At 47.3% G+C, this 20,912-nt stretch overlaps 1 protein-coding gene across 1 annotated transcript in view; it reads right to left on the bottom strand.

Moving 5' to 3' along the window:
• Window positions 1-6,125: 6,125 nt before the first annotated feature.
• CECR2 (CECR2 histone acetyl-lysine reader) overlaps window positions 6,126-20,912 on the bottom strand; it is a 35,490-nt gene continuing 20,703 nt past the window's right edge. The window contains exons 9-19 of the mRNA XM_066590982.1: window positions 19,609-19,744; window positions 19,348-19,477; window positions 16,733-16,776; window positions 14,443-14,534; window positions 14,134-14,260; window positions 13,693-14,054; window positions 10,133-10,258; window positions 9,410-10,055; window positions 7,977-9,075; window positions 7,645-7,741; window positions 6,126-7,561 (exon numbers count right to left, since the gene is read on the bottom strand). Of these exons, the coding sequence (XP_066447079.1) occupies window positions 7,556-7,561; window positions 7,645-7,741; window positions 7,977-9,075; window positions 9,410-10,055; window positions 10,133-10,258; window positions 13,693-14,054; window positions 14,134-14,260; window positions 14,443-14,534; window positions 16,733-16,776; window positions 19,348-19,477; window positions 19,609-19,744 (2,865 nt within the window). The 3' untranslated portion in view covers window positions 6,126-7,555. The remainder of the gene's footprint in view (window positions 7,562-7,644; window positions 7,742-7,976; window positions 9,076-9,409; window positions 10,056-10,132; window positions 10,259-13,692; window positions 14,055-14,133; window positions 14,261-14,442; window positions 14,535-16,732; window positions 16,777-19,347; window positions 19,478-19,608; window positions 19,745-20,912) is intronic.

Here is a 20,912-nt window from a genome sequence, read left to right as displayed (position 1 = left end):
TAACATTTTAAAACACTGTAAAAATGAGAATCCAAAAAACTAAATGGTAGAAGTATTTATTTTTTCACCAATCACAAAAAAACAGGAATTTTTCTTACCGATAATTCCCTTTCTTGAAGGTATCATGCATACACTTGGGAGGTTGCTCCCCTGCTGACCTGAAGGGACAGGAAAAGGCAGAGCATAAAAAGCATCCCCCCTCCACCAACACTAGTGCGTTCCAAATAACCAGAGTGACAGAATACATAACCAGAAGGTGTTTTTTTAGCATCACACCCCTCAGGCATGATGCCGTCAAGAAAGGGAATTATCGGTAAGAAAAATTCCCGTTTTCCCTCCGACATCATGACAGCATACACTTGAGGGGAATACCACATAACTGGCATGGGCTTTTTTAAGGAGGGATTACTGCTTGAAGCACCTTTCTCCCGAAGGTTGCATCCTGACTAGATTTAAAATCCAGTCTGTAGTGTTTAATAAACGTATGACTAGAAGTCCATGTGGCTGCGTTACAGATCTGTTTGATCGAGGTGTGCGCTTTTTCTGCCCAGGAAGATGCCACCGCTCGCGTAGAGTGGGCCTTCAATCCTTTTGGGGGAGGGATGCCCTTGGCCTTGTAAGCCTTCTGAACGGCTCTCCTGAGCCACCAGGCGATCGCATCTCTAGAAGCGGCCCTTCCTTTGGCTTGCCAATGAAACTGAACAAAAAGTTTATCAGTTTTCCTGAAACCTTCCATCGCTTCGAGGTACGCTAGTACGGCTCTTTTAACGTAGAGATTATGAAGCCTCTGCTCCTTTTCATTTTTAACATTTTGGCAAAAGGCTGCAATGACTATTGGCTGGCCTCTGTGGAAATCTTAAAAGACTTTAGGTTGGAAGAAAGGGTCTAAAGAGAATACAATCTTGGTCGGGGTGAATACTCATGTATGGGGGTCACTGTGAAAGAGCCTAGATTTCACCCACGCGCCTAGCTGACGTGACGGGCAGAAGGAGGGCTACCTTATATGTGAGCAAGGCGATGGATAGGTCGCTAATTGGTTCGAACTGGGGATCGCAGAAGGCCTGAAGGACTATGGAGACGCCGTACACATTGCAAATGGATGCAATCTATTCGCCCCTCTAAGAAACCTTCTAATCCACCTATGTTCGGCAAGCACAAGATCACAGAATTCCCCCAAAGCCGCCACTTGGACTTTGAGGGTATTCAAACTCAACCCTTTATCCAGGCCCGCCTGGAGGAAATCTAGAATTTTACAGATGTCTGGCTGGTTTAACTGCTGGATGTCCTGACCTATCCATTCCGAAAATTTTCTCCAGACTTTGGAATAAATCTTTTTCGTTGAGGGCTTAAGGCTCTCGCAAATAGTAGCAATCACATTGGACGATAGACCCTTTCCTAAGAATTTTACCCGTTCAAGATCCAGGCCGTAAGCCTGAACTTGTGAAGCTCCGGGTAGAGGAGAGGACCCTGCAGCAGGAGGTCCGGTCTTGGCGAAAGATGGAAAGGCTCTCCCACTGACAGAGATCTCAGGAGAGGAAACCAAGGTCTTTTGGGCCAATAAGGTGCTACTAAAAATTACTAACAGGTCTGACCGTAGCAATTTCTTTAGAAAGAGCGGGATCAGCGGTAAAGGGGAAAAAGCATACGCTAAGTCCCAGCCCCAGGGGTGAGAGAGGGCGTCCGTGCCTAAGGCTTGTTTCTCCAAACCTCGGGAAAAGAAAAGACGGCACTTGGTGTTTGTGCTTGACGCAAACAGGTCGATTTCGGGTACCCCCTATTTTGTCACGAGAAAGTTGAACAACTCTCCTGGGTCCACTTTCTTCCTGCTTAGAAAGTCCGTAGCTGAGTTTTCGGCTCCTTTTATGTGGAAGGCCGACAGTGACCTGGTTGTGAGTTCCACCCACTGAATGATCCTTCCAGCCAGGTGCTAAAATAGAGGATTCCTGGTGGTACCCTGGTGGCAAATGAGTGACACTGCCGTCATGTTACCGGAAAAGATCCTCACATGCTTCATCCCTAAAAGCGATTGCAGGCTACGTAGGGATTTCCATACTACGTTAAGCTCTCTAAAGTTAGAGGAACTGGATCTCTCATGAGGGTCCCATGTACCCTGTATATGACCACGTTCAAAGTGGGCCCCCCCCCTCCCACCCTTTGGCGCTGGCATTCGTTATTATTGCGGGTTCCAGGTTCCATTCAGATGCCCGCGAAAGGTTATCTGAGAACAACCACCAGCGGAGTGAGGATCTGGCCCTAGTGGAAATAGGATTGTCTGGTCTAGTGAGGACTGTAACTTATCCCAATTTTGAAGGATAAGTGCCTGGGAGATCACAGCTGTGGAATTGGGCCCAGGGAACTACACCAATACACTAAGTCATTAGCCCCAGGATCCGTATCGACTCTTATTTTTACTCAAGTTTTTTTTATATAGAGTGGAACATTCGTCTAAATGAGCTGTTTGCTTAGAGGAGGAAGGGACGAACCATGGAGATGGGAATCCAAAATGACTCCCAGGAATTTCTTCTGGGTTTCCGGTTCCATGTTGGATTTCGGATCATTAATGATCCAACCCAGGTCCTTAAAAAGCTGAAGCGTGGAACCCAAGTGTGATCTCAATAGTTGGGGAATCCGTCACTAGCAGGAAGTCATCCAGATAAGGGACGATAATGATCCCGTAATTGCGTAAAAAAGCTACCATTTCGATAACCACGTTGGAAAAGATCCAAGGGGCTGAGAAGATTCCAAATGGGAGGCAGATAAACTGGAAGTAATGGATTTCCCCTTCCACTCAGCACAAATCTCAGGAACCTTTGCGAGTTGACGTGAAAAAGGATGCTTATTTTCACATCCCCAAAGTCAATCGTAGCCATTACCTTATCCCTGACAATCAGGGGGGTTGCGGTTTTAAGAGTTTCTATTTTAAATTTTCTATACTGAATAAATTTGTTCAGTTCTTTGAGGTTAATTATTGTGCGGTGGGAGCCGTCTGGTTTGGGAACCAGAAAAGGGGGGGGAATAAAAGCCTTTTCCCCGCTCGTTTTTGGGGACTGGGATAACCGCGCCAAGATCTACCAGGTTTTGTACGCCCTTCAGTAGAGCCTGTTCTAGGGTTGGAGACTGAGTCGAGGTTAAAGTAAATCTATCAGGGGGGCGAGATTCTCTTGTACCCCTCCGCCACCAGGTGTAAAGCCCATTTATTAGTGGTTATGTTTTGCCAGCTAGCAGAAAAATTAGCTAATCGTCAGCCTACCGCACACGAAAATGCAGGTTGAGGGACAACAGTAAGTCTTACCCCTTCCTCCCTTCGGATAAGACCACCTTTCGGTCTTTCCTTTCCCAGCGTAGGTTGTAGACGAGGGACGTGGAGTGAAGGGCCTTTTAGGTGGTCTCATGGCTGGCAGTCCCTGGTTCTTGTCCGCTACCTTCTCTAGCACACGATCCAGGTCTGGTCCAAAGATGCGTGAACCCCGAAAGGGTAAGGCACACAACTAGTTCTTGGAGGTTATGTCTCCAGACCACTCCTTTACCCAAACTGCTCTTCTACCAGTATTGGATAGGGCTGTCATGCGGGTTCCAGAGCGGACCGTCTCCATAGAAGCATCCGCCAAAAATCCCATTGCCATCTGGAGCAAAGGAATGTTGCCCGCAATCTCTTCTCTGGAAGCTTTCTGGTCGATCAAGGACGCAAGCTGATCCAGCCAGACCACCATGGAGCGAACCACTGAAGTGGCCGCGATGTTAGACTTTATGATGAGGCTGGATGTGGACCAAGCCTTGTGTATGGTCGTATCCACTTTGTTATCCATAGAGTGTCTTTTAAATGGGACGTATCCTCAAATGGAAGTCCAGACTTCTTAGACACCATGGAGATAGCTGTACCAACTTTAGGCGTCTCCTCAAATATGGCCACCTCATCGCCTGAAAATAAAAGGCGCTCCTTAAACTCCTTGAAGATTAGCGGAGCCTGATCCACTCGACACCACTCATTCAGGATCAGTTTTAGTGTGGTGTTTATGGGAAATGTAGATTTCTGTTGTGGAAGCAAATCCGCAAAACAGGTCATCCTGCGCTGTGCGGGGTTGCTGAACTTCTTCCTCCACTTGCATGATTCTGCTTTTGGTAATTGATCCATGTTAGTGGTGGAAAAAAGGTATTTTTTCTCCCCCTGCGACACTTCCTCAAGATCTTTGAACTGAAATTCATCCGCTATGTCAGAGTCGGACTCTGACACTGCCGGATAAGTCCTTCTTGTAACCCCCGAGGGTCCTGCTTGGAGGTCTGAAAAGGAGGACTGCACTTCTTCCCGGACGACCGACCGAATCTTAGACATAAGGGAAGTTTTTTCTTCCTGCAGGATTTCCGCTGAACAGGAAGCGCATACTGTTTTGGTATAGGAGTCATCCAGTTTTGCTAAGCATACTAGACACTTTCTAGTTCTCCTCCTAGCCTCCCTAGGTTTTTGAGTATTCCGGTCCTGAAATGACAAGGGAGAACTCTGTTAGTAAGGAAGTGTATGTAGTGCAGGTGTCTGTAGGTTGGCCCACAGGACCACTTACAGTTGGAAGATTCTCTGGGTCCTCTCTGGCTGACATCCTGTGCTTCTGAGATTGAGTCCTGTCCTTAGGACCAATCTTCAACGTGTAGAGAAGCACCAGCGTCTTGCCCTGGTGCAGGGAGCTTTAAGATTTTGAGTTTGGCGCCAAGCCACGTCCCCCGAGCGCTCCGTCCGAGGCCACGACCCCTTGCGGAGCGACTGACGTCACCGCGCCGTCGGAAGACCCAGAGATGACGACCGCTGTGGAACCGAGAAGTCCGTCCTTGGACCCCGGCCCACACAGTCCCCGGGTAACACCCAGATGAAGTCCTTCCCACTGGGGTGTCCGGCTGCCAGAAGTAGATGCCGCCGCTGCGCCCGGTAAGTCCTCCGGCATGTGACAGCATCGCTGGCATGTGACAGCATCTGCCCTGCTGTCCTGTGAGGGACAGGAAAAGCACTGGTGTTAGTGGAGGGGAGGTGCTTTTTATGCTCTGCCTTTTCCTGTCCCTTCAGGTCAGCAGGGGAGCAACCTCCAAGTGTATGCTGTCATGATGTCGGAGGGGAAAAAATAAATAAATAAATAAAATAATGAAAATTATATAATAAAATGATGTGCACCCCAAAATGATGCCATTAAAAAAATCACGACTGCAAAAAAACAGCTCTCATATGGCTAGGACGACGGAAAAATTAAAGAAGGCTATGGCTCCTGGAATGCAATGAAGTAAAAGAAATAAAACAGTGAAAAATTAATTTGTCAAACAGGCTTTGTCACTATGGGGTTAATAGAATTTTCTCTGATGCAGGATGAGCCTAAGGCCACATCCACATGGGCCACTTTTATCACGTGATTTTGTTGCATTGCAACAGTGCTACAAATTGCATGTTTGAAGAGCCCATTCTTTCCTATGGAACTACAAAATCATGGAATGCTCTATACAGCTGTGATTTGCAATTTTCTGTAGCCCATGTTTCCCTATGGAGGCTTCCTTTCTGCTGCATCAAATGAAAATGCGTTTTCTGTGCAATGCAACTTTTACATTAGAAAATCCTACTGTAAAATCCCTAAACTAAGCCCTAGCTGCAGGGGGGGGGGAAGAGAAGGGATACATCACCTTAGAAGCGCTGTCTGACTCCGCTGCATCTTCTTCCCGGTCCCTGGCACTGTTGTTCATCTCTTCTGGCCGGGGATAGAAAAATCCCTGCCTCCTGGAAGCGCTGCCTCTGATTGACCGAGTGCGGTGATGCTTAGCCAATCAGAGCCAGTGCTTGATGAATGGCTATGATTGGTTCATCGAGCTCCACTCCGATTGGCTAAGCGTCACAGCATTCATGCATCAAGAGGCACGCCTATTCATATATGAAGTGCAAGGTGGCACTGAAATATACACCACGCCTGACCTGGCTTCTGGTGTAAATTAGACATAAATGTGTTAGTGTGGCGACACCCCTTCTGACATGCCCTTCCCACACAAAAAGTGGTGAGGACAGCTCAAAAAGCCACAAATTTTTGAACAAACCCCGAAACACACACACAAATTTGCAAAAGAAACGGTTTTATAAAAAAGAAACTCCACCAAAGGTCGTATTCAAAGTCCCTTTAAGTGTTTATTCTAATAACGCACTCTGTACAGAATCAATTCATAGGACAGGAAATGCAATGGTTCCATCACTCGTCAAGGCAGAAAGTAAATCAAGAAGATCAACTCCAACGATACGACTTCTTCCACTTGGCGGTGCGGCTGCTGAGGTAACTGGAGGTTGTGTGGGTCAAGGCAAAATGCGACAAAACTCATATATACAGAAAGATCGCAAAAAGAGAACGCACAAAATAAATACAATTCACATTTTGTAGGACGGCACTGAGAATACTGTCACAGGCCAAGAGGGGAAAGGGGTTACAAAAATTAAAAGAAAAAGAGGGTGTCCAGCACTACAAGTGATCAATAAGCTGATCTCCAAGGGCCAGAACCCCTAATGATCAGCCATTCTGCAGGCCCGCCATTTCGGTAACCTGAGCAGGAAGCAGACAGCGCCATACATTGTGAAGTGGCCCGCTGTGATCCTGCATCTTATTCCTAGTGAAGCAAATGGTAGTTGTGACTGCAATACCATGCCAGGCCACTGCACAGTGTACAGTGTTGTCTGCTTCCTGCTCTGTACACCTATATAGCTGACTGATCTGGGTCCCAGGTGGCAGACCCCCACCGATCAGCTATTAATGACCTATCTCAAGGATCAGTCATTGATCATTCAGTGTTAGACACCCCCAACTACTTGTAGAGTAGTCGGCCATAATGGTACAAAATGTGGAAGCAGATGAGAGAGTTCAACAGACCAGATAAGAGAAGCCCAATTATTAATAATGGCAAGGTCAAAGCGAAGATCTGTATACGAATCTCGAGGCAACATAGGCGACAGCGATCTCCAACATGTGATCTCCCCAGCTGCTGCACAACTACAACTTGCAGCATGCTCCCACAGCTAGAAAAGGGACTTTTTTTTCCAAGAGAAGTTTAAAATCCAACCGGCGTTATTTGGGACCAGGGATAATTTAAAAAGACAGTAAATAGCTCAATCTGCTAGCCCACCCCTCCTTGGCCACGCCCATCACATTTACTAATCCAACTACATTTCATGTCCAAATCTATCGATCTGCTGTAGAGCACCCCCTGGTGGTGGCAAGCAACAGGGTGACCTCGAAGTTGACCAAAAGTATGAAGTTTGTAAATTATTGAGAGAGTTGAAGGCAGCAATCAGCGGAGTGTAAACAGAGCACCGGGCGCCGGCAGGCACCGCGTGCAGGAATTCCTGAGAAAATCGCGTCCATAAATCTCGCTAGGACGAGTTATGGTATAATCTGACCAGTTTCTGGTGGCCGCTCAGCATGGAGGAGGCTGTGGGAGCTTCCAGAGGACATGGGGGGACCCAAGAGGGTGACCCCTGAAGGCACGGATCCATGGAGGGCAGTGTTCACGATGCTGTGAGATGGAGGAGTCGTCCTGGATATGGCGCACGTTATGTCTGCGGGAAGAATTAAGTAAATAGTTACCAACGAGCAGAATGTCACATAAATCCTGCAGGCTGCACAGCGCAGTCTTCCCTACCTGGTCCAGCGGTAAGATGGGGGGCCGCTCCATCATCTCCCCCTGCATCGGAGCTTTGCCTTTGCGGAAAGGTGGCGGCTGCATTGGTAGATGCATCCTAAAAGGCAAAGCGTGAACATAAACGATCATTGAAGGTACGATTATCGCATCTTACACAACTACTGCAGGAGTGGGTCCCAACATGAAGGGCCCCCAAGAACCACACGTCACTCGAGGCGGGAAACAGTGCTATAAAACAATTAATGCGAAGCAGGCTGCCATTTAGTGGTGCGACATTATCGCTGCATCTATACCAGACCTTTAATGATATTCTGAAGGTCTCTCACACTTACCCTTGTGGCCGGTACATGTCAGTGAATTTATGCTTTCCGCCCTGCTCCATCATAGCAGCATGAAAATGTCCCCTACTGTCCATATGTGGGTAAGCAGAGCCCATTTGGGGGCGGCCATTGGTCTGTCGAGGCACATGGTGACGTTGCTGGTGTAAAGGCAGGTGTGGGTATCCTCGAGGATGGTACTGGTGTTGCGGAGGGTACTGGGGTATCATATTGGATGGGGGATGGAGGTTTGGATTCACCCAGCCATGTGGTCGTCCATAGGTGTACGGCCCAATTTGTTTTTTATGACTGTCCAAATCTAAGAATTGTTTGGGACTCTCGGGACGGTGTGCAGGATCGTCGCTCTTCTCGCCTTTCCCCTCTGGATGCTCCGTGCTTTCTCCTGGCACAGCTCGGGGCTCTCCTTCTAGAAGAGGGGACATGAGAAGACTCCGTAACTCTCCCATATTTTGGGAGCCAAGAGCCCTATCCGGTTGGAGAAAATTCCCTGAGCGCTGGGGGGCTTGTTGTCCATTGTGGTGCCAACGATGGTACTCCTGAGAATAATAGAAAGGCCGCTGGCAAGACAGGTATGAAGGCTGGATTTGTGGTGGCTGTTGGTAGGAGTAAGCCTCGTTCTGATGGTACCGGGCATACTGCCCCGTATGAGGTCGTAGGTGTCCATTTCCAAACTGCAAGAGAGGATGAGAAGGTCCTGAAGGCTGACCCATAGCAGGTTTACTGCCAGCAGTTGGAGTCATTGGGGCAAATTCACCTGTGCTCCCCAGTCCCACCATATCTACTTGGGGTAACGGTCGAGGAACTTCCTGGCAAGTGATTTGCTGAGGCTCTGAAGGCTTGGAAACCCCTACGGCATGGTCTGTTTCCGATCCATTCTGAGGGCTCAAGCGATGGTCGCTTCCATGGTAAATGCCAGACGCTGAAGCCTGTGACTTCTCACTCGGCACATCACCAGGTACCAAATGACTCGGACCGTCAGGGTTGACTTCAGAGGAAGATGTCAAACTGGGATCTGCATTTTTTGGTGGCACGAGTACCTTGGTTCTAGAGTGTTTTTCTAATGGCACTGGTGATACAGGAGATACAGGGATGTCTAAAAAGAAGAACGAGAAATGTTAGAAGCATCAGATAATATGGGGGCGGGGGTATGCAGGATATGAAATACAGTACTGGATCCTGAGTTACATCCTGTATTACACTCCAGAGCCGCACTCACTATTCTGCTGGAGGAACCACTGTGTAAATACATTACTTATCCTGAGTTACATCCTAGATTATACTCCAGAGCTGCACTTCCTACTCTACTGCTGGAGTCACTGTGTACATGCATTACTTATCCTGTACTGATCCCAAGTTACATTCTGTATTATACTCCAGAGCTGCACTCACTATTCTGATGGTGCAGTAATATAAATGCCGTTTCTTACCTTCCACATTGGTTCCTTGGTCTGTCAGTATCTCAGCAGCAGCAGAAGTGTTTGGTCCATCATTTCCGGTGAGTCTTTCAGTGGCCTGGATAGGAGTGGTTGTTGGCTGAGACGGGTCAGGGGTGGAAGGTGGCTGATTTGGGTATGGAGAGGAGGGTGGCGCAGGCGGATAAGGGGCAGTGGGCGGCCGGGATGTGTATCCTGATAGAGGGGGACAGATGAAGGACGACAATTTCTGCATTGCAATCATCTCAGGACTGTCCATCATGGAATCCCCAGAAGAAGCCATTAAATGTCTGATGCCGGGGTTGGGTCCCGGGGGTCTTAATCGAGGGTCTAAAGGCTGGGAGTAGTGTGTAGAACCTCCTCTTGGACCCGGTTTCTGATGACCATTTCCATTCCACATGGATGGCTGAAGTCCATATCGGTAAGGTGGATGAGTTGGGCCAAAAGGGGGCGCTCTGCCATCAGATGCAGGGTGCCTCATGTGTGGCACATACCCAGCAGGATACTCTGCTTGCGGATGTTTACCCCCTTCTTGAACAGTTGCCCTCGTTGGATATATGGGATCAGTACCATCAGGCGCACACTGGGCTCTGAAATCCGTACATTTATTGCCAGACATTTCAGGTGTGTGAGGAACAGTCTGTAAAAGAAGGAAGAGTTAGAGGCTGACCGCGGGATAGGGAGAGCATAACAACAGTTATATACATTATTGTATACCTGAGCACTGTAATCCTGAACGCCATGAATGGGATCGCCTGGCAGCGGTTCTGGAAATCTCAAAGGGCCAAAGCCAAGGCCAGTGTCCGAAACCCTAAGAGGCGCGAACATCCCTGATGCAGACCGCTACATAGAACACAGAAGGAACCTTAGAGTAATATATACACAAATCTAAGTCATGTATAATATCCACTAGTCAACATTAATGACCATAGGGGCCAGTATTATAGTAGCTATATTCTTGTACACAGGAGCCAGTATTATAGTAGTTCTATTCTTGTACATAGGGGCCAGTATTATAGTAGTTCTATTCTTGTACATAGGGGGCAGTATTATAGTAGTTCTATTCTTGTACATAGGGGGCAGTATTATAGTAGTTCTATTCTTGTACATAGGGGGCAGTATTATAGTAGTTCTATTCTTGTACATAGGAGCCAGTATTATAGTAGTTCTATTCTTGTACATAGGAGCCAGTATTATAGTAGTTCTATTCTTGTACATAGGGGGCAGTATTATAGTAGTTCTATTCTTGTACATAGGGGGCAGTATTATAGTAGTTCTATTCTTGTACATAGGGGGCAGTATTATAGTAGTTATATTCTCGTACATAGGGAGCAGTATTATAGTAGTTATATTCTCGTACATAGGAGCCAGTATTACAGTAATTATATTCTCGTACATAGGGGGCAGTAATATAGTAGTTATATTCTTGTACATAGGAGCAGTATTATAGTTGTTATATTCTTGTACATAGGGAGCAGTATTCTAGAGGTTATATTCTTGTACATAGGGGGCCGTATTATAGTAGTTATATTCTTGTATATAGGAGCCACCATTATAGTAATTATATTCTCGTACATAGGGGCCAGTATTATAGTAGTTATATTCTTGTACATAGGAGGCGTATATATGCCTCATGTCCATAGGAACACACAGATTCTGCAATGGGGTATCCCGCACAGTACAGATTTTTTTTTCTCAAACTCCTGTTCCGTGACGCCACAATGGTGAGCTCACTATGGTGAGCGCTAATTTTATTATTATTATTATTTGTGGCTGGCAATTAATTGGGATTTGTTTTGTTCGGACGCCAGTGCAAACAATTTGTAGTTGTGAGTGGTGATATAATAATACACAGAGCCATTTTGCTTAAATTGTTGTAACCAAAATATTATTAAAATAAGGCAGTCAGATGAGGTAGTTTTCTTCGCCACATTCAGTTCATAACAACTGATACACAAATTGCAACGATGTAGACACCTGTGTAACTTGTTTATACACTGGGAGCTTACTCTGAATTTCTTCTCTTAAGGCTGGGTTCACACAGGGCGGATTCCAGTCGGAAATCTCGCGGTTTGGCCGCAGCAAAAACCGCGAGATTTCCGCCAGGAGAACCGCCGCGGTTTAAGCCGCGGCGGCTTTGAAGCGGCCCGGCCCCTTGCTTTTCCGTTGCGGCTGGCGCTCCCATAGAGGAGAGCGCGGCCGCGGCGAAAATAAACAAAAAAGGAAACGTAAATAGACATGCTGCATCTTTTGAAACCGCGGCTGCGGCTGCCGCAGCCGCGGTTTCAGACGGATTTACCGCAGCGGATTGGCCGTCCAGTGTGGACGAGATTTCTGAGAAATCTCGTCCACATGGCTGGCTAAAACCGAGACTAGCGGCCGCGGGCGGATTTGCCGCGGCAAATCCGCCCTGTGTGAACCCAGCCTTATCCTTCTTTGTATTTATATCTCTATCTCCCTCTCTTTATATTTACATCTCTTATTTTAATTTTTTTTATTTACTGTTAAAGCCATCTCTCCTCAGTTACTCAGTTTTCGCTCTAGTTTCTCTCTCCCCCTCCGTGACGGCTGATTTCTGTCTGTCTCTCTTCACTTCTCGCCTGCCTGGCACTTTTTCTCCTGGCGCTCTCTCTCTGCCTGGCACCTCTCTTTTCTCACTACTCTTTACTCTCTTTACTTATTGCTTAAACCTATTTTGCCTCTACTCTCTGGCACTTGCTTTGCCTAGTGCGTCTCACTCTCTGGCTCCTGCGCAACCATTGTCTGCCACCTGACCAGTTTGTCTGCAGCCAATTACAGCCTATCCGGTTGCTAGGCAACCTGCCTCATCTGAGTCTCTATGCATTTTTTCTATCTTGTGCAGCTGGCTAAAAAACATCCTAACTAGTTGATAGTCAGTTTACACAAGGAATGCCGGTAACCTCAGATTAAACTCCTAGGGCCAGTTATATTACCAGTCCCCATAACTAAACAGTGCTATCTAGTGCCTATTTCCAGGCCACTACATCTGCTTTTCCCATGGAATCCACGTCCCGTCTGCAATGCCAATTGTGGGTAGGACACAGATCGGACAGCTTCCATTGACCAACATGGAAGCAGTCCGTGCGGGTACCGCAGTAAAACAAAGCATGCTCCAATTTTTAATTCATGAGCAGAAACCTCAATTGGTTTCAGCTTGTGCACATGAAAAACATTTTTCCATAGCATGCTATAGAGGGTTATTGCTGCGGAACGCCCACTCCAGATTCGGCGGCAAAGTTCCGCCCCTGGACATGAGGCCTTAGGCCTCATGTCCACGGGGAAAATAAGATCCGCTGCAGATTCTCAATGGAGAATCTGCAGCGGGTCCCTCCTGCCCCGCGGACATGAGCGCCGAAAATAGCAATTTAAAAGCATTTACCTATCCGGCGCGGGCGGGGAAGGTCAGCTGTTCCTCACGGCCGGATCTTCATTTTCGGCCGGCGGATGAATTCCTGACGCCGGCGGCACGTCGCCGGCACGTCGTCGACGTGCCGCGCGCATGCGCCGGGCACATCCGCCGAGCCGAAGCAAGGAAGATGCGGCCGTGAGGAAGAGGAGACCTTCCCGGTCCGCTACGGATGGTAAATACTTTAAATTCCTATTTTAGGTCTCCCGCGGATCCGGACGGCTTCCATAGGCTTCAATAGAAGCCCGCGGGAGCCGTCCCCGCGGGAGACCCGCACGAAAATGGAGCATGGTCCAGATTTTTCCATGCTTCATTTTTTTTAAAATCCCTTTTATTGACGATCCGCGGGTATTTATCTACCCGCGGGTGGTCAATGCATCCCTATGGGGTGCGGATCCGCATGCGGGAGATCCGCTGCGGATCTTAAATCATATTTTGCCCGTGGACATGAGCCCTTATAGTATTATAAACTTGTACATAGGCAGCATTAGGCCTCATGTCCACAGGCGCGTCGGATTCCGCATGCGGGACCCCGGTGTGGAATAGGACTCTGCTGGCAGCGTCGTCCACGCATACCTCACATCAGCTTTCTTTTTCTGTACTGCAGATTGTCCGCACAGCTCGCCGTCAGGAACCGCAGTAAAATGGAGCATTTGATTTTTCATTCGCGAGTGGAAATCGCAATTGGTTTCCGCTCGTGTGCATGAAGAACCGTTTTTCCAAGCTATGGAGGGTTATTGCTGCGGAATCTGGAGACGGATGGATGGTGTGAATAAGCCCTTAGTTAGGATTCTTGCATAAAAGAGAACGGTATACGGCGGTGTTCATGATTGCTGTCGAATCCTCTTACCATGCCTCTTGGGTGGAAGGAGTTTCTAGGCAGACCTCCAAATTCAAGTGGGTGAGGGTACACTTGTCCTTTGGGTGCGCTGTTCAAAGCCGGATGCAGTCGGTCGTCTCCATCCTCGCTGGGCGAGGATTGGTGGATCATACTGCTTTCTGAACTCTCCCTCTTTCTGCCCACTTCCTCTTTACTCTTCCTCCAGCCCCCAGCCCTGGAGCGTCTCCCCTGGCTCCGCCTCTTTGGGGGTTTCTCCTTCTCATTAGAGCAAATCCAGGTGTCCCCGTCGGACTCTGCATCATCATCTGGGAGATGTTTAAGCAGCGCCTTTTTAAAGCAGCGCTCCAGATTCTCCGCCATCTCAGTGTATTCTGCAATGTGGAAATAAGTCAACAGGTCAGCGATGAAGAGGAGTTTAGCGGGAAGTGCTCTCTTATCTGGGGGCCTCACCACTATCCGGTCCATTGTACTTCAAGCAGTTTTTAAAAATGATTTTCATATCCTTGACGAACTGGTCCTTAGTGAGGTAATATCCGGAACACAGCCGCTGCTCTACCTTGGAGATATCCATCGGACACTGCGGAGCAAAACAGACAAGCTCAGATAATGGGGAGGGTCCCCCAGATCATGGAGGAGCGCCTGCGATGTGATCAGCGGAAGATGGGGACCCACAAGCAATCATTTACCCATTATCATTACCGAACCATGAATATAAGAAAACACTGACAATGAAAACAGAAGGCGGTGCTGGTGACTTACAGAGATTATATCGTAATAGCTGGGAGCATAGGACTCATCCACCGGCTCCAGAAACGGCCAGGAATCCTTATGAGCCTTCACTGCATCGAGAACTACAGGAAGAGAAGAAATGTTTATCATGGGAACAACTATTAACATTATTGTATACAAATGGGAAATGGAAAAAATGCCTCTGGAGCGCCACCTATTGGTGTTCGACTTTTTAACAGGCCTTGTAGCTAAAAATCCTTAGTGATGTTACAAGGCCTGTTAAAGTTGGACACAGACTTCTAGGGAAGCCATCTTCTGATAGGTGGCACTACAGAGGCCTTTTGCCATCTCCAATTTGCATACATTATTTCCCAGGAAGCATTGCATGGCCTATAAGTCTCCCTAAGCCAACTTAGCATTCTCCACAAGTAAATCCAGTACCAGCCCTAACCCTTTAAGGCACAGAACACTTTTTATACACCAATTTTATGTCCCAAGACCCCAGTGCAGAGAACCTGCAAAGACGCTATTTACTCTATGCACAGCCGTGCTAAAAGTCCTGGGACAGCAGTATGTAAATGAACGATGAAGTGGCGTTACTTCAGGGGACGGCTCGGAAACGTTCGCACCTGTATACGTTGTGAGGGTGAATACTGGCCAGTGTGCTCAGGGCGAGACAACGCAAATTCTTGTAGTTGGAATGAGGCATGATGGCGGATGCCAGACACATTCCATCTCGGAAGTTGTATAGGCGTCTAACATTGCTCGATCCACAGCATCATGTGTGCACTGGGAATACGTCATAGAAGGCATAACCACCCACAAAAGGAGAGTGCAGCGGCCGCCTACGAGTGCTTAATGATTGTGACCAACAGTATCTGGCTAGAATTGCCCAGGCAAACAGACAAGCGACTCCGGCAGAAATCACATCCACATCCAGTGGAGGAGGCTCCCACGTTAGGGTTATAACTAACTTTTTTCAAAATATTTATTTTCCTGATGTTGCATGTCATGAACTTTTGTCTATGTTAGTTTTCTGGTGTGATTTTCTTTTGGTCATGTTAAAACCTCCCGCACCCAATGTCATTTCATTTTTGCCATATACAGCAAACAGGAATTTACAAGTTGTAAGACATAATAAAGAAAAGAAGCCTATCCACTAGGAAAGGTTTAATGCAAGCTTAAATAGAAGAATTTCTGTCAGCAAGGTTACTAGGTCATGTGCAAAGTTTAAATAATGAGTCAGAGGATGGATAAGTGCTGGATAGTAATGCTCTAAATTTTGTTATTTAAAATTGGTTTAAATATGGTTTGCATCGTCAATTCACAATTCTCATGTCTAATGGTATGCATTTTATTTTCAGATTTCAAGCCTTAGGCTAAAACTTCTAGATAGGTGCAGAGCTTTTTTTTTTCACACAATTAAACAAAATGAAAATAGTTTTTGAGAGTTATATGCTAAAAGTCAATGTTTGCCACCACAGGCTTTCAAATTTGGAAAAAGTCATAACCCTACCCCACGTACATCCTGCAGGTCTGCGCAGCGTACAATAGCTTCCTTAGGATATGGGGGCAGAAGAACCACCAGAGCACCTGTTATTACAACACTGGACACAGCGCCTCACCTAGACCCTAGAAGACTGGCAAGATGTGGTGTGGTCAGATGAGTCATAGTACCAATTGTTTTGGGCTGATGGTAGGTTTGGTGAAGACCCCATAAAACCATGGACTCCAGCTGTCAACAAGGTCTGCGCAGGCTGGTGGTGGCTCCATACGGGTGTGGGGTTCTCATGACATGGGTTGGGTCCACCTAAACACATCATTGATCGGTGTCTGCTAGGTTTCACTGCTTGATCATCATTTACAGCCCTTCATAAACTTCATGTCCCCCACAATGATGGGACATTTCAGCAGGATAATGTACCGGACCATCTGGTGCCAGTTGTAAAGAACTCATTGGAGGAGCGTTCAGGAGAGTTCCTACGAATGATGCGGCCTGCACGTTCACCGACATGAGCCCAATCCAGCATTTATAGGATGTGGTAGAGAGGACCATTTACACCTGAATTACTGTACCTGCAGAAATCACAGAGTTGTGAGTGGCTATCAAGACTCCACAACATTCCACCCCTCAAAGTCTGCAATCCACTTTTGGAATTGATACCATGTCAAGTTGCTGCACTTAGAGGGGGTCCTGCATGATATCAGTTCCTGCCCCATGACTTTTGGCGCGTCATTGTGTATACAGGTTATATAGATATTACCTCTTTAAAAACAGATAGAGCATCACTAAACATTTGGTCCCTAAAGCAAAACTCACCTTTATACATAGCGGTGTACTGATCGTCCAAGTCAATGCCCAACCTAAAAGGTAGGAGGGCAAAAACGTTAAGTGAACTCTTAAATTATACTGTTTTTCCCTGAAAATAAGCCCTACCCCTATAATCAACCCAGCTACACTAGGTTAAAATCCTGACAGGATTCTCTTCTGGTGACAGAGCTTTGCATACCCCACCATCACTGAATGGCTGCAATTTGTTCATCGAGCGCCGGCTCTGATTGGCTGGCGTTCGATCCAATCACAGTGCTTACCGGAGGGCGGGGTATTCAAAGCCCCTTTACCAGGAGAAGAGAATCCTGTCAGCGCTGAGGACTGCAGCAGCGCGGGGACCAGCGTGAGGGACACAGACACCGGCGGCTGGGTACGTATAAGACACCCCCAGAAATAAGAGATATATATATATTTAAAAGACAGTGTCTTATTTTTGGGGAAACATGGTACATGTATAGAATCCATCATGTACATACATTGTGTTGACAAAAGTAGTGGCTCACCCACCAATCCTATGCTGTCTGGCGGACGGAATACGCAAATCAGATGTGTGAGCTTTAGGTATAAAGAAGAGGATCCCACAGGAGATCCCAGTACAGATGCCCCCAGGTGTAGAGCTGACAACGGGGTCTGGCAGTGGGAGGATGTTGCCAGGTGTAGAGCTGACAACGGGGTCTGGTGTGGGAATGTCACCAACCAATCAGTACGAACATCGCAGCTTCTGGACCATCCGGAGTTTACTTTTGGCCATGTTATTGGGAGATGGAGACCATCCGGTGTGTGCGGTGCCGCCACAACCGGGGAGACCTCATAAACTGACAGAACGTGGACAGCGAAGCCTTGTACGGGCTGTAAAGACATCTTACACAGCGTCTGCCCTCGTTTAGGAGGTCTCACAGGCCCTTGGAACATCCATTAGCACTAGAACCATCTGTAGGGAACGGCATGTGAAGGGTTACTATGGACAAGCAGCGGCACACATCACAGCAGTGTCTGCGTAGCAGTGTCAGCGATGGGGCTTGGAGCGTTGTTCTTGGAAGCAAGTGTTGTGCACAGATGAATCCAAATTTGGTGGAAAGTTACTGCAGTCATTGAGACCAAAGGCAGCCCAACACCAGACTGAAAGATGTGAATAAAATAGTTTCACTATCTTCTATGTGCGTCCCAATACTTTTGTCAACATAATGTACACAACTTCATGGAGAAAATGGCACACCATGAATATTTTGTTGCAGCATTAAGCAATTTTCAGGTTATGTTCCTTAAAAAAAAAAATTGTGAATTGATAGTTTTCAGGCTAATCGAATGACTGGTGACATTCTGTGGAGTGAATGGACAGATTTCATTGATCCAATATCATTGATGACAGTTTTGCATACATTGGCTGTAGCAGGTTTGCGGTCAAGCAGTCCACTGCGCAGACTGCTTCTCACACCACACCTTTGTCATGAACACTCAAACTAGCGTTACCCCAGTGATACCTGGTGTGATGAATGGCACAGCGTGGAGTAAGCAATGAATGGAGATTCCGTGTCTTCGACGACGGTCGCCAAGTGAGGGTCTGGAGGTGACGTGGCAATCAGGTTAACCCTTCTGCCTTTTTAGAGCGTCACACAGCTCCTTAATGTGGAATCCTTGTTTGGGGGTGCCATCAGAAACAGCTGATCACCTCTAGTACACATCGGAGGTGCACTGATACCGTGCTGCAGCCTGTTGTACTGCCATATCTGCAGGGCTTGCCCAATGCGGGCAGGAAAACGTGCGGGCCCACACATCGAACATCAGCAGGCTGCTCTGCAAGGTGTCCAGGTGAGTCCTTGACTGGCATGATCTCCAGATTTCTGTGGGATACGACTGGACATGGAGTGATCGCTCTCCCGCAGCCTTGTAATGAAGGTGAACTGTGGTCAGCACCCCCAGGACAGTTTTCCAGCATTGGGGTCCCACTACCTACTGATCATCCTGTTTTTTCTGGGCCTCTGGAGATGTGGAATGGTTTGCAATTACAATTGATTGTCTAGAATTTAAAAGGGTTGTCCACTTGTAAACTAATCCATGGCCTAGATTTGGGACAGGTCATCAACAGAAGTTCAGTGAGGGTCTATTGTCCAGATATCTGTATATCAGCAGGTGTTTACCACCTGGAACCCCCACTGATCAGCTGTTCGCCGGTCTGGTGGGTTTATGTACTGAGACGATATCTGGAGGAAGCATACATCTCCATTCTCACTGCAGTGGCCAGACTCAGTATTAGGGGAAAGGTTCCCATTCACTTCAATCAGAACTTTGCCTACAATACCAAACCTCGCCACTGAAGTGAGAATGGAGATGTCTGCTTTCTGCAGAAATCATCTCAATTTACAAGCACAGTGGCCCGCTGAACAGCTGATCGGTGGGGGGGGTCCCAGGTGGTAGACACCTGATGATCTACTACTGATGATCTATCCTGCAGACAGGCCATTAATAGTCTACAACCCCTTTAATCCTCTGTGTGTTGAGATTTGCCTCATTTAGAGCATTTCTTCATGGGTTGCCATTTTCTCTGTAAGGCAGCGTATCATACAGCCCTCTATAAGACCCCACACATGTGCAGGAACACTCACAAATCTGGCACCCGATAGTCTCCCCGGATGGGTGAGGTGGGTTCTAGGTGGCACAATTCTGGGGGTAACTCTTTACCCTGCGACAACAGCCAGGCACGCTCTTCTCTCAGTTTCCTCCTCCGCGCACGTTCTGTAAAGTCAAAGGATAATTAGCAATGTGCAGCCATCTTGTAATACGGGAAGTGAATACATTTCACATCTGTCACATAGCAGGTTCCCAATGCCACAACAAATGCTACAATCCCACAACTCCTAGATTACCTTCCACTGATCTGACTTTCTCCGCCATCGCTCTCTTCCTCTCCTCCTTCTGCATGAACTCCTGCTCCTTTCTCTGCATCATTAGAAGCAGCTGCCTCTCGCCCTCTTCTTCCTGGGCCCGGGAGGGATCAGATTCCTAAAGGACCCCAAATGGCATCATATTAACCCATCAGATCTCCTATGTATGCAGCTAACAGGTACACCGAATGGCCACTTTATTAGAGACTCCCATCTAGTAACAGACTGCTTTGGCCTCCAGAATTGCAAGCAATTTCTTGTGGGCAGATCCCACTAGGTGGCAAAATTGTTCTGCAGGAATATCGCCCCCTGCGGACAGGAAGCTTCTTGTAGAGCAGTAGATTAGATAGAGATGCTGACATGTTCTGACCAGCTGACAGGAAGGGGTCATCAATTCATGCTGCTTGCGCCAAATTTTGACCTCCCTTCAGCACGGTGCAACAGAAATCTAGATCTATCTGACCAGGAGATGTTTTTCCGCCACTCAGTGATACATGTTTTGTACTCTTGCCTGCTGGAGTCGCGCCTATTTCTTTTAAGATACAATGGTGCTGAAACTGGTCGTCTGCTGTTGTAGCCAGTCTGTGCAAAGGAACGTCGAGTTGTTTGTTTGGACAAGTTAGTTGGAGCAGCAGTGTTTTATTCCATTGACTGTGCAGCGCCTGTTGGTCAGAACAATTCCCGACATCCTCCTCTGACCCCTTTTGGTGATGAGTTGTTTCTGACCACAGGATCCCCATTCGCTGCATGTTTTTCCTCCAATTACACCATTCTTGATACACTCTCCACACGGTTGGCAGTAAAATCCTGGATAAGTTAGTTGGTGCACCAGTGTTGTATTCAGCCGACTATGCAGCGCCTCTTAGTCAATATGATTCCTGACATCTTCCTCTGACCCTTACAGTGACGAGCCATTTACATCCACAGGATCCCCTTTCACTGGATGTTTGATTACAATATTCTCAGTATACTCTCCAGAACATTACACTAGAAAAAACATACATGGTTGGCAGTGACATCCTGGTCCTGGCTAGTCTAGCACTGCTGACAGGGCCTCACTGGAAGTCACTCAGGTCGCTGGGTTTTTCCATCAAATGTAAACTTGTCAGTGATTTTATGCTGCACACTGGGGTCAGGGGGAGAATTTCCACACAAGGCAGCACGAATAGTATGAGGGCCGGGAGCTCTAATAAAGCGGCCAGTCAGTGTATTGATTCAGATAAAATTGCCAATGACAGTAAATTACAAAATTAAAGGTGTTGCCCACTTCTGCCGGCAGAGGGCAT

This window comes from Eleutherodactylus coqui, chromosome 2 (assembly GCF_035609145.1).
Source record: "Eleutherodactylus coqui strain aEleCoq1 chromosome 2, aEleCoq1.hap1, whole genome shotgun sequence".
Lineage (NCBI taxonomy): Eukaryota > Metazoa > Chordata > Amphibia > Anura > Eleutherodactylidae > Eleutherodactylus > Eleutherodactylus coqui.
This window is presented reverse-complemented; position numbering and strand designations above follow the sequence as displayed.